General features: G+C 37.2%; 1 protein-coding gene across 2 annotated transcripts in view; it reads right to left on the bottom strand.

The window, feature by feature from the left end:
• The window catches only part of SHANK2 (SH3 and multiple ankyrin repeat domains 2), a 319,025-nt gene that overhangs the window by 24,768 nt on the left and 279,970 nt on the right, over nucleotides 1-14,287 (bottom strand). For both annotated transcript variants that reach the window (XM_050897450.1, XM_050897451.1), the window contains 3 exons: nucleotides 12,400-12,480; nucleotides 12,038-12,046; nucleotides 9,235-9,255 (listed from right to left, as the gene is read on the bottom strand). In XM_050897450.1, coding sequence (XP_050753407.1) covers nucleotides 9,235-9,255; nucleotides 12,038-12,046; nucleotides 12,400-12,480 — 111 coding nt within the window. The remainder of the gene's footprint in view (nucleotides 1-9,234; nucleotides 9,256-12,037; nucleotides 12,047-12,399; nucleotides 12,481-14,287) is intronic.

Raw genomic sequence — 14,287 nt, 5'->3', positions numbered from 1 at the left:
GTGTTCTAAACAGAGCCCACCTAGCAATTGGTAAGTAATAGAACCAAACTAAATTAAAAGGCAAAAAATGAAGCAAAACAAAATAAAAAAACTCCAAACCCCCCATTAATTTATGAATATTTCTGTAAAAAGTATCACTGAGTTTAGTTTGTTCAGATTCAGGGGGATCATAACACTTTTGTTATTTGTGCATGTTTACACATTTGCCAGAGGCTTGTGAAGAAAAGGTTCTCTGAAAAAGCATAATAAATTTTTGCAAAGTTCCTAATTCTCTATGAAAATTTACCACCTGCTATCCTCCTAATCAGTACTTTCAGCCTTTCAGAGCTGAAAGAACAGCATCTGGCATAGGTGACCAATAACACAAATGACAAAGAGTACAAGCAAACAGTCTGTGAAAACCCATGGGCAGAAAGTTAATTGTGGAAACTATTGGCGAATACTTATGAATAATGAATACATTCACAGGTTTTAGGATAGGTTTGTTAACTTGACTAGTAATGAAAAGGAGGAATATTCATAACTGTTATTATTCGTAACAAAGTGTTCAACAACTCTAGTAACTCCAGTTTCTGGAAGCTTTGTGAAGCATTGACATGGGGCATGGGGAAACCGAGGGTGCGTTACAGGCATGGCCTTACACAAGCTTTCGTTCACTACAGAGCAATCATGGGAAAACTGCCTGAAGGTCAATGGCTGACACCACCTTGATGACTGTGTCAGTCTCTGCCCAATAAATCCATTCCTTGATGACCAAAGGTCGCCCTAAATTCAGACCGGGTCTTGGTAAGATGATTGCACCAGTGGCTAGGTTGGTGCTGTGGAAAAGGTGTGCCGGTTAGAGTAGGGGCACCGGAAAACTTGATTTGGCCAGAAACTGTCCTTATCGGCCAGAGAAGAGGCTGACTGCTTTGAACACCTGCCGACAGTAGGATTAAAGCTGGCTGAAAGAATTACCTCAAGTAACTGCCTTTACCTCATTTCCTTGGCAAAGGGGTGACTTCCAAAAAAAAAAGAAAAAAAAAAAGAGAGGGCACTAAGACTGTCAAGTCAGAATCGGCTATGGACCAAACTATATATCAACATGGTTGATCTTACTTGGTTGTTAATCGGCTTTCAAAAAATCTCTTTCTTTTAAAACCAAGCTTTACAGTGGGTACAAAGAAGCACAGCTAGCTTCCTTAGGTGTGAAGCAAAGGGAAGAGGTCAGATTCCCTGATCTTTCTAGTTGTTTCCACCTTACGCACCATTCCTACATGCAGCATTTTGCTCACAGTGATATATACGACTTACAGGCAAAATAGGTCACTTATGTCTTTTATAGGTATCTTTGTATTTATACCTAGTGATACCAGCCAACAAACTGGCAGTCTCCAAAGTTGTGACTTGTTTCATGTTCCTAACCTCATGTCCCTTGCTCTGACAGGACACGACTCCCATTTTGATCCTTAAATGACCAAGTAAGGGAATCAGAAAGGAGCATGCATATGGGCTAAAGGAAATATAAACATCTGAAAGTCAGTGACCCACTGCACTTTAACTTCAGTGTTTGATCACTGTGACTACTATGCAGCTATTTCCAAAAGTCACATGGGACTCACAGGTTTCTGAAGGCTGTTTTTTGTTTTACCTCGCTGATTCTGTTGTGTTTAAAGAAAAAAGGAGATCTGTTATTAAAGTGGTCCATGTAATAGTAACTAATGAACCTTCATCAAAGTCCTGGCTATCTTCCTTTCTTTCCTGTTAGACAGGTCCTCTGTTTCTGCAGCGAAGACCGTAGCAGGCTGCCTGTACGGGTCTTTGCACGGGGCTGATACAGAGCTTGGTCTGATGTGTTAGATCAGCAATTGCTCCTGGTGGCCACAGGAGAACTGCTCCATCTTTTGTGCCTGCAGGGGTGATCTGTGGTTTGCCCGATCCTGTTCTGAACATGGTGATTAGAAGCCAGGAATATTCCAGCCTTTAGGTTCATGAATATGTCCATGATTTTGGAGCACTGCTATACCGTGCTGTCTCTTTGCACCACAACATTCATTACCAGTGAGAGTCCTTTAAGTTTGTTATTAGACATCTTTAGGATTGTAGCAATTACTGGGTTGAGATACACAGAGAACTGAACAGTCGATTCAGCTGTAGGGATAGAGGACTGAGACAGAGGCCAAGAACAGAGCAGGGCTTTGGATATAGACAAACTTTAGAGACATCAGAGGTATTTCTTTAACTTTTGTTCACTGAAGAACATTTGAGATTTATGCCTGTGTTGTGCCTTACCTGCCACTTGGACTGGCAGTTGATCCCTCCCCTGAGATGTGCTGCTCTTTAAGAATCCCTCCTTTTGAAATCCCACCATTTCTGTTTCACCTCTGCTACTGGATCGTTGCCTTTTCCATTATCTTTCCTTTTCAGATTCCCCACCAGTGGAGCTGGACGTGAGGGGTGGGGTACCGTCTTCCTGCTGACAGGTAGGTGGAGATGTTCCTTGGCCACAACAAGTGGGCCAGGAGCTCAACAACAGCGGTAACACAGTTGGGGAGCTTCCTGGGACCTGCCTCTGCTGCTCTGGACCTGGGCCTCTGCCTGTATCTGCATCATGCCTCCTGGGGTGGGTGCATTTTTCAAACTGCTTAGGTACCAAGGTGATAGATGCCTTGTAAATACCTAAGATAGATACAGACAGAAACTGTACCAGGCGCAATCAGTTATGCAAAACTTCATACAATGCCAATTGCACCTATATGCTGTAGTATCACCCACCTTTTCTAGCATCTGCAGTCAACCACAGTCAAATATTTGGCACATGTATTTTTCCTTTTGAAAAGTGATGGGAACACAGGACATTCATTCTTCCTTGGTGTCAACAGGGCTAGGCACATAGCCCTTAATGTCAGGTACTGCATATGCACATATTTTGTTCCATCGCCTTCCCTAAATATGAGTTTGCAAGTTTAGTTTAATTTCTTTCATTAGCCGATAAAATTTGTTTCCTTGTCAATAATCTGCAAAAATCAGTTACATAAGCAGTACTAAAACTAAAGGGGTAGTCTTTGCGTGTGCTTATTAAAAATGCATAGAGATTCGTTTAAACTACATAAAAATATGGCTGTGGTGTTGCTTTTATCTTATGGATTAATTTTTTAAATTTCTTTCATTTTTAACTGTAAGTAGCTTGTTTTTAGCATAAAGACCAGGAACGATTATGCGTATAATTATAAGTTTGCATGTCTGAAAAAAAAATAAGCATCTAAAACAAGTAGGTGCACTTATTTACATTGTATTCCTTTTAGATTTTTGTCACTTCCCATATACATGCAAAAGACCTTGCCCTGCTTAGTTTGTAAAAGAATAGCTGGGAAGGAACTTGATAAATACATCAGGGTGAATGTCTGTGGGTGGGGGGAACTACGTAAAGGACAATTTGGGCGAACAGTATGTATGGGAATCTAGACAACGCTTTCAGAGAAGCAGATGAACAAAATTCTAAAACAGCTTTCCAGTACTAATGGGGTGGTAGCAGAAAGAGGAGAACCTACTGATTGCAAAAGAAAGCTTGATCAGACTATAGAAGTTCATATGAGAATGTTGCTTGTCATGGAAGCAATTGTACTTGACGAATAGACCTCTAGTGCCTCTGGGGAAAAACAGGTGACTCCTCTTTGCAGATGGTTAAAAATGGATCTCTGTTACATTAGCTATGCCCGCTGAAAACTAATGTCTTTCTTTTTAGCTATTCAAATAGGAATAGATGGATAAAAATCCGTCAAAGACCACAAGTAGGTAAAGTATAACCAGGCCTTCAACATACTGCTAAGAATTTAAAGACTAACCTTAGCTAAAGCATTGTTTCAGAGTAAGAATATTAAAGGTTAACATTTAAATCCAAATTTGTTGTTTATGATCATATTTAGAGGAAAGAAACAACTTCAGCCTACAGTTATGTCATGTAAATGTATAGTTAAAAAATATACAGAAATGGAATAATTTGAGTTTTCATTTAGACAATTAGGCTAATCCTCATAAATCTGCCACCACGAGCACATTTTAATCTGGAATTAACTTCTTCCAGCCCCACCCCAAATGAACAATTTGCAGGATTGTGCTTAAATCACAATGCCAAAATCACATATTTACCATACTGCAAACAATAGGCAGAGAACATTACTTTAGCAGTTAGCATAATGAGGAAATAACAAAAATGCTTTGCAATACAGTCAAAAACATAAGCCATTTGAAACACTTTCCTTCTATGAAAATTGAGTAAAAATACTTGTATGTTCTCTGGGATACTGAAAACTCTACAAAGTACACTAAAATCCAAAAAAGGGAAAATTATGTAAAATAAATCAGTAAAACATAAAAACTGTTTAGTGACTAAAATTAATCATTTAACATTGAGTATCTATAAATACCATTACATGATTTATGAAAATGATTTGTATGTATTCACAATAAAGAACTATCAGAACTTTCTTGAAAGAAAGTCTTATTTGTGTTTCTAGGGCTGAAAATATCTTCACGTTAGTACATATAAGTCACATTTACATATTATAATCACACCGTCAAAATTAATTTTAAGGAAGGCAGAAAACTGCTACGTTCAAGTTCTTTCTATAGATACAATTTTCAAGTACCAGCTCTTTAACAGTATGTTCAATTAATGAAATAATTATACAGGCATTTAAAATGCACCTGCAATCCTGAAGCCTTACAATTCAGCCTACCTTGAAAGAGGAATGGTCATTGTCTAACAGTGGTTTCTGTTTAAGAACAAAAACAAAGCAGAGAATATAGTCAATACCCACTCCTACCCTGCAAGCCAGGTGGAATTTAAGTGGCAATTTGATGTTCTGTTTAAGAGACAGCATTTGAAAATTTGGCCTAGTCACAAAAGAAAGACAATCAACCGAAAGAAGCAAAAAAGAAAGGTGGAGGACCTAAGACACTTGCAGCCTTCTCTGTTCTTACACTTACTCTCATGCTTCCACACCGAGGGGAAAAACCAAACAAACTATGATGAATTATCTAAAAACATTTATTTTTAATTATATTAGAAATTGAGTAACATGGGTATATGAACATTTGAAGAAAAAAAAAGAAATAGCAGCAAAGGGAGTTTTGAGATGAGGGAGACAAGTCCTTCATCTCCCTGGCTCCTGAAAAAGAGAGAGAACACATTAAAAGTGCTGAAAAAGTTTTCCACTGCCCTAACTGTACCATGTTGGGAAACACATGCAATTTTTACTGTTCCTCAAGCACTCATGACTTTGAATATGTGGTTAGGTATTCAGTTAATAATATCTGACTATAGCAAACGACACTCACATATGCCAATGTATTTAATTCGTCTGTTTCCAAATGCTACAAAACCCACATGTTCTTTAACACTTACAATTCCTTTTCCAACTTCTTTTATACCATTCTCTTGTTTGGCTGGTGCAGAAAGGTTTTGAAAACCTTTTCAATTACTGTCCTGTAGTAAAGAAAAACAAGTGTCACGAAAGGGCGCTACATACTCAAGAATAAGCTGATAAATTCAAAATAATACTAGTGTAAATGAGGAGAACACCCACACAGAGACTCAGCTGACCTCTGCTCAGGATCCCCAGTGTTTTCCAAACATTAGTTAAAGCTGCCCACCTCATGCAACATAAACCCTGGTTTGAAGAAGTGTTCAGTACTGAGAGTTACCTGTTAATTTAAGATTCTGTGCCAAAAGTTGCTAATCAGCACATTGCCAGCTAGGTGCCAATTTTTTTTTCAGTGGAAAACATAGCGTTAACATTGTTCTCCTTGAAACACGCCAATTTTCAATATTTTTCTCTTACAAAGTATTTTAAAAGCACATACGTCACAGGCATAGTCCTAATCCTATCCCTTCTCACACTGCTGTGGACTCCCCACGAGTTAGACTACAAGTCATAAAACCTGTAACCTTGCTACATCAACAAAAAACGGGGCCCATATTTTTTCACACATATACTTCACAAATTCCACCCAGAGTCACTGCTTTATGCTTGTGAAAAGTGACAACCTGATGACAACCTTTATCTTATTATCATATTGCTATCTCATTAGAATGTCAAATATGTAATGCAAACCAATTACTTACAAGGACACCCTTCAAGAATTCTTCATTAGGCCTGATGCCTTTTGCTCTCATCTTCTAAAATACAGTGTCTGGTGAAGATCAGAAAACCTTCTTCCTACATAGAAGCACTGCAGATGCTGGAAACTATCAAAGGAGTCGACGCTGTGAGTGCTGTAAAAGTTGCTTTGATGGTTTTTCCATTGTTTCCTGCAGACAAATCTCCATCATCAACTCCACCACAGTGAAATAAAAAAATGATTTTTGAACCCAGACGTCTTTGCGAGTGGTTTCTTCAAACATAACATAACACTGTAAGCTAATCCGCTGTTTGGCATTCATTTATATATATTTGCTCTGCAATTTCATTGTTTCAGATGCCATTAGAATGTGCCACCTTTGAAACAATGGACAACAGGAATGGGATGAAGTGTGAATGCTTATTGCAGACAGAGCTAATAATATTTCTTTTGAATGCCATCAACTGATATTTTTCTATTCAAATGCCGCTAAGACTTGATGCCAGGTAACAATATTCTGTGTTGATGATATCACAGTTATTCTGTATCTGAGAGGTGGTACTAGCATCTAAACTGTTCAAAGGAGGAAAATCCTACATTTGTATTTGGTACTGTAGCCCACATCAAAATCCAAAGATCAGTATCACAACATATAGAGGGATTATTTGATATTGATTACCGTATCAAATCTAAGAACAAACAAACCACCACCCCTAGCTCACAACTGACACTTGTGTGACGCTGTCAAAGTAATATTTATTAATGCAGAAGAATTATTTATCTTGTCATTCCCATTTCAACACCAAAATTTAGCCTGCTCTATTCTTAATTTTGTACTTTGTCTTAGAGGATTTTTATATTCGGTTTTTAAAATTAAACACTGTCCACTTTAGCTTTCACTGAAAATCCCAAATTACTCACTAAATCAAACCCATTTCCTGGCAGTAAAAAAAGCTTAGGAGCAAGAAACTTTTAAATCATGTATCTAGACATTTACAGATCTTAGTTTATGGATGTGTTTCTTAAGTATCATATCATTTTAAAATTCTCCATCCACAAGAAGTTATCGATAAACAAGTTGAAACAAAAACTGAAGGAAAAACCCTTTAAAAACAAGCTTTTCATGAGCCACATAAACTTTTTAAGAACAGAGTTAAATTTATTGTTTTAAAATATTAATTTTGAAACTTTAATCACATCTATTTTCTGTAGTGATGATAAAAATTATGACCAAAAATTTTTCTTTTAATGTTTTATTTTTAGAAGATTTTCAAATCTTCATTTTAATTTGCTGCATGAATATTCTTCAGTATTAATGGGCTAACTACACGTTACCTGGAATTCTATTTTAAGTACTGCCTCCAAAAAATTGCTGCTACAACTAACTGTTAGTTTATATGTTGCCATAACTTACTCATTCAACAATTCTTGGAAACCTACAAGCCACAAAAGAAAAAAGAACGCCTCTTCCCCCTCCCCGATATCCCAAAAAATCCAGAAAGTAGTTTCACTATTGAAAACACATTCCCTCCAAACATACATTTGGAAGTTGGATGCTATCTCTCTGAGTCAGGCAACTACTGTAAGCAGAAAGTCAGTGGCACAGATGAAGTACAGTTCACATTTTAGTAACTCGTGCTATGTAACTGCAGTAAAATGATAATACTGCCCATGCCATACTGCTGTGAACCTAAAGATTTTATTACCTATCCCTTTAGACACAAGCATCATATCTTCTATCCTGAATATAAAAATATACAGCCTATGTCCTTCCCTTCTCCTATCCTCCCAATGAACCAGAACCCCTCCCAAAAGACAACCAACAAAACCAGTCAAACAGAACCACAAAAGCCATTATTTTCATCTTAATGCCCTCCTCACCTATGACCCAGAAAACTGAATTTTTGGTTGACAGAAGACTCTACAATAACAATGTAAAGATTTTTTATATGCTGCCAAAACATATTTTTCCGAAAAATACCAGTAGCATTGGGGTTTATTCTGTCATATTCTCAGCATGGAGAATGGACAATATCACTAGCTGGAACCTCTGTTAGCGACCTGAACGGAGGTCAGGAAAGACCAGAAAAATAGAGTGGAAAACAACCCAATTTTGTCCTGTTTAATGTTAAAAAGCAAAAGCTTCCCTGTTGAGAGGAGACACTGCCTACAGCCTAGCTTTCCTTTCCGTGACACTGAACTTGGTCGAAGAGCAGGACGCAGACTGTTTTACCAGCTATCACCCAGGGGCTCAGGGAGGTTTGAGACTCTTCCTTGGGCTAGACGCCATGAAAACGTGTAAATGACACAGTCCCTGCTCAGGAGAGCTTACAATCTAAGAAAGCAAAATGACATACAGGAGTATGGAAAAATACAGCTAAACACAAACAAACTTTGTATACATATATATATACATTTACATTTATAGAAACTACTAAAACAGCACCACTATTTCTACCTGCCCCTCTGCCTAGCCGTCATTACTTAGATGATTGCTTAATAGGGATCATAGGGGAAATGGGTCTTTAGGAGAGATTTCAAGGGGAAGGTAGTGGCCTTATGAATCAGGTCAGGGAGGGCACTCCATGCATACGGGACAGCGTGGAAGATGTTATATTGAAAACTTAAAATTGTGCAGAGCAGCATTTCTCCAGGTCAAAAGTTCAAGTGTTGTGTGCAAGATCCCTATTTCCTGAGACAGAGACAGTGTGGTTATGGGAGTAACATTTGGCCATTAAAAAGACAAGAAAAATCACTAACGTAGGACTACACTGAGGATATGTTACTGGCCACATATTCTCTGTGGCTGCCAGTTAGCACAGTAACTGTGAGGAGATGATATGGAAGGGTTTGGAAAAGAGTTGGATACAAAGAAGGAAAAAAAGGCAAGATGAAGGAAAGGAGACAAAAGGAAGAAATGTGGGGAATATTTTCAAATGTAGTCTTCTGTTTGAGTTCTTAGTGTGTTTGCAATTTATTAACTAAATAACTAAAAAACATATACAATAATTAATGTACATTTGACACCATAAAATAAACTGGACCATATGCCAACATTTACATTATGTTATTATCCTTCACTATGGAAAGGTGAGAAACAGGTTAAACAAGAGACAAAATGCTTCCCCTTACCCTTCTTCTTCCGTACTGAAGCTTGGAAATAGAAAGGGAATGAACTGTGAATCAATTCTGAAGGTAATTTTTATATGCTAAATCCTTGTCTGTCATTTTGAGCATAAACATTTTTCTTCCATCTAAGAAGTTAGTCTCTCCTGCTAGCCTCTACTATGCATGTATCTATCAAACCACAGCAGATAAACAGCTTGGCAAAAGCACGGTTTATCAGGGTTTATACCTTAACTATAAGAAATTGCTCCCCTGCAGATATTAGGGATACATGTACATTGTTTTTTTCTAAATTCTTTTTTAAAAACAGTAATTGGGGCAACTTATTGATAGCAGGGCTTTCAAACTATGATAATAGGGCACTTTCAAATCTTTGCAGATTGAAGTGGAAAGGAATCATTAGCACACGCTATCATCTGCCATATTTTGGATTAACTCATTTGAAAGAGAACAACTGAGATAGTCTGCTCAGTATTATGGAGAACAGAGTAGCTAAAAACATGTCAATAAAACCATAAGTAGAGTTCAGAGCCAGGCAAAGGAAGTGACTGTAAAGACTGCAAGATGTGTAAATTTTTTTAAAAAATGATGTTGTTTAGCTTAGCTAGGAGAAATTACAAAAATATATACTCTAAGAGAAAACAAATGGGGAATTTCTATTTATCTTTTTCTTCTATTACATAACAAGGGACATTCAATAAAATTAAAGGCATCACATTTAAAACCAATAAAAAGGAAATACATTTGTACACAGCACATAATTAGCCTGTGGAATTCTTTGCCACGAGACATTATTGAGACCATGAGCTTCTTCAGTTCAGAAAAAAGATTACACATATATATTCATGAGAACATCCACAGTGTTCATCAATACATACTTCCCATTTAGTTTGCACATATATGTTATGAAACAAATGCTTATTCATTAGATAGTTTAATGGATATAAAAATGTGGGTGTTCTCATAGTTCATACAGATGTCCAATATATACACATATACATATAAAGATATATAAATTATATATAAATACACACATACAATCTGTGTTTTATGTCAGAAGACAACTTTTAACTGATGATAGTGAGAACATTTTCTCCTTGGAAGCTCGTTCGGTTGTTGTGCAATTTAAGAATTGTTGTTCATTCTGATAACAGCCCTTTTACAGGACAAATATTAAAATAGGTAGACCACAAATGTTACTCGTAACAGTAGTCATATTGTTTGCTAGGGTGGCAAATGTTCAGAGTATCACAGAACTGGTATTTACAGTCTTGTTTAGGAAGAAGACAAATTTCTGCCATGCTCTAGTATTACTACAGCTTTATTAGGGGACATACACTTCTGGAACATAGTTCAGGACTATTCTTGAGAATAGTGAAGTCTTGCCACTGTAATATTTGCCCCATCTGGATAAAGATATGGATGGGTAACGTGCTCAAAGATTCAAGTACGTCCCATGGCTGCTAGTCACAAGAGTTGCAGTGGTTTCTGCCAGCCGATGAGAACAAATAGTTGATCAAGTAAGTACTATACCCTGAACAGGGGGGTGAGAAAGCTAAAATATGATGGTCTTCACTGCAGAGGTGATGTTACTATTAATAAGCTATTTTCCCCTAGAAAAGAGTGCTGCTTCTCTCTGCTTTAAGAACAGTATCTACTATGTAAGATTGAAAAGTAAGAGAAATAGAAGAATATCCTCAGTTTGAAAGTGATTTGCAGAAGGGGATAATGAAGGGGGAAAATGGTGCCTAAGTATTTCTGTCCCCTTGGGAAAGTTTGTTGATAAGCCAGCGAAGTTTTACAGCCTCTTAGCGCTCCGTGAAAGGAAAACAAATCAAAACACCCAGACCCAAAAATTGGCTCCAGAAATAATATTTTACATTTTAATCCTGGAAGAAAAATTATGGAGCATTCACAAACTGTTGAAATCTTTAGTCAAGCTCCTAAACTTCCTGGCACAGAACAATCAAATTTTCTGAGATCTGTTAGAGCTAAATAATCAGACTGTTTCGTGTTGGTCTTCATTTGGTTGTTATACCATAGAGAAGACAGTAACCACTTCAGCACCCCTTTGTTGGTAAGAACTCCCAGTGAAGCTATGGGACTTGACTCACTAGAGGATGGATGGGGTCCATCTGCCCCAGAAAACATTGACTTCCAGGGAAAAAAAAGTGGCCACAAGGCTTTGATTCCTTCCAGTTGGCCTTCATATGAGTCCATGCCAGAAATAAAAATGATTACAAAATGTAAGTATTTAAATCAATGTAGGGTTACATGGAAAAATGGTTTTACTGTACGATAGACTCTATTACTCTGCAATGAGGGACGTGGTTTGTTTTTATACCCAATTATCACTTGCTAAACACACTGGTTCAGTGTAATAGCTAGATATAAATATGCACTGGGCTTTTCTCTTTGTATATATGGTCCATTCATAATATATTTATTATTCTAGCTGCAGAAATTCTACTTTTTAATGACCTAACAGATTAAAACCAGGAAGAAAAGAACTATTACCTTCCTCACTTCTAGAAAATAAATCAAAATTCCCGAAGAATTATGCATATCTAGAATGTGGATGATCAAGCAAAGGAATCTACAATCACATTTCTTAAGATTATCAAATAAAAGACTGAATGCTCAATAATTTTTATTACCAATAGTGAGAAGAATTAAGTTTATATCATGCACAGAAGTCAAAGTGATATCATAATATGCACTTTTTCAGATCAGAGTCTAATGAAAACAAGTTGAAGTTGAAGCTGCTTTAACACTGTCAGCTTTTTAACAACAGCTTCTGGCAGCTTACCTTTATCCACTAATGAGAGGCCACAGAAATTTAAAATAAAACAATATTAGATGAACTGAAAATTTAGAAAGCAAAGCTAACAAAATATGATACGGCATTACTTTTTAGTAGATGTGCCAAACTTTGATGATGCATAAAATGTATCAACATTCTCTTGCGTAGCAGTAAAGGCACAAGTTTAAACAAAAATTATTCATGCGAATCATGCATATTTGAACTCTCCAAAGATGCAGCATTCTTAAAACCTTTTCTGTTCTATATACTGTACACAGTGCAATTCCTTTTACTCAATTTAACATATATACTATTTTTTTTTTACTTTTCTATTATGCCAGCATGCTTGTCAAAAAACACTTTCTTACCAAGCTCTTCAAGCTCTGAGGTCATTGACTTAGACCGCAAGGTCAGTGCAGTGGTTGGAGCTCTCTTAGGAGGTGGTGGGGCTTTGCATTAAACAGAAGGATATACAGTGTAAGTAAATACACGTCTCTAAAAAACTATATTCACATACACAATTTCATATTTATTTAAAAGAATATGCTATAGTAAATAAGGTAATAATAAATACATACATGCGGAGGAAAAAACCCTGAGATGCTTTTGATGTACTGAATTTCTATACCGTTTCTACTTTTAGTGTAGGTTGTTTGACACATCAGCAAGCTTTTATGTAACAGGATACATAGAAACATTTAAAGCTAAATAACTGTGCACTTCCATTTTTCAATAGGAAAAAGACTTTCTAGAGAAAGTGCCTCACAGCAGTTGTGCCCCTCCTTCTAAGAAATGTACATAGCTAAAAATCTCGTGGAGACCAGCCAATCTCTGCCAGATTAATTTCATCTTTGAAGAAACTGTTAAATCTGAGAAATACAAGAAAGAAGATTCAAATTTATCTTCATAGTTACCGTGAGACTAGGGAAAACAGGTGATCCTCAGAATAAATAAGATCTTAAAATATCAAGGCAATCATCTGGCACAGAAACTAAAATCCAGTATGTGTTTTAATATCCTGATAACAAATGTTTCTGGTGGTCAGAAAGGAGCGTAACGTCAGAAAAGAGTATGCCAATGTTGGTAGGAAAGGTTGAGATTTCCAGTAAACAGAAATGGATCTGGGACACCAGGAAAAATTAAGGATTCTTAAGTGTTTTGGTCAATACTATACATCAGGCTACATCGTTTTGACAAGAGGTGGCAAAGCAGTTTGAGGGCGAGAAAGAGTGATGGAGGAAAGAAGTAGACAACGTTCTTCCTGTATCACCTATATCCACTATGTCAGCATCATCCTTTCCCTGTTAAGCTCCATCATCTTCTTACAGAGGGTTGAATGACAGTATGTCACGAGAAAGCAAAAATACAGCTCAGGTTCAGTGCCAGACATGAGGCTGCTTAAGTACTGCACGTATCAACTCCAGGCTGAGGTCTGCCCTTGCCCAACCAGAGAAGTGACAACAAATCTGTGAGGGAAACTGCACAAAATACTGGATTGTTAAATGAGGCTGGGTATCCGACACTGGCCTCACCATAAAGGAGACTGACGGCAAGAAAATCCTTCCACACAATTCCCAAGGTACAATAGCAATTGCCAGGTAACAAGAAAGGCTACCAACTTGCATCAAAAAGGGACAAGATTCAAAAGTGAAAGTTTTTGGCAAATGACACATTATCAATAGAAGGCTTTGGAAAGATGACAAAGAGCTGGGTTTGTTTGTATAGAAGCAACTTCCCTTTGGGTTGTATACAACAGCACTTTTATTTAAGGCCAATATGACACATCCCAAAAGGCAGAGGTGAAAGTTTGTTTAAAATGTGTGAATAGTAATTCTATCAAGCTAAAAATAATGCAGGACCATGTTTGGACATGATTTACTTTAATATAGCCTTTTTTTCCCCCACAAGGTGCTTTTTTTTTTTTTTTTTTTAATAAGCAGAAAGTTTTACTCATGGACAAGAGGGAGCCCTCGGGTGCCAGCTTCTAGCCTGCTCTTGTGTTGAAGAGCCAGGCGGCTGTGAGTGACAATTCAAGAAACTGGTGGGAGGAACAGGAATTTTAAAAAATGTGATGCTGCTGTATTCAACCCTAGTTAGCAGCAGCAATCTTTTCTGCTTAATGATAATTATGAGGGCCTAATGACTTCCCAGAGTAGCTGTCACCTGAGCAAATGCAGGGGTATCTAAGGTGAAGGAAATAATAGTGCAAAATCCTTTTTTTTTTGGCGAAGTTTTGGTGGTGGTTTTTTGGGTGGG

This window comes from Gymnogyps californianus, chromosome 5 (genome assembly GCF_018139145.2).
Source record: "Gymnogyps californianus isolate 813 chromosome 5, ASM1813914v2, whole genome shotgun sequence".
Classification (NCBI taxonomy): Eukaryota; Metazoa; Chordata; class Aves; order Accipitriformes; family Cathartidae; genus Gymnogyps; species Gymnogyps californianus.
The sequence above is the reverse complement of the archived record's forward strand: the minus strand, read 5'-3'. Positions and strand labels throughout refer to the sequence as shown.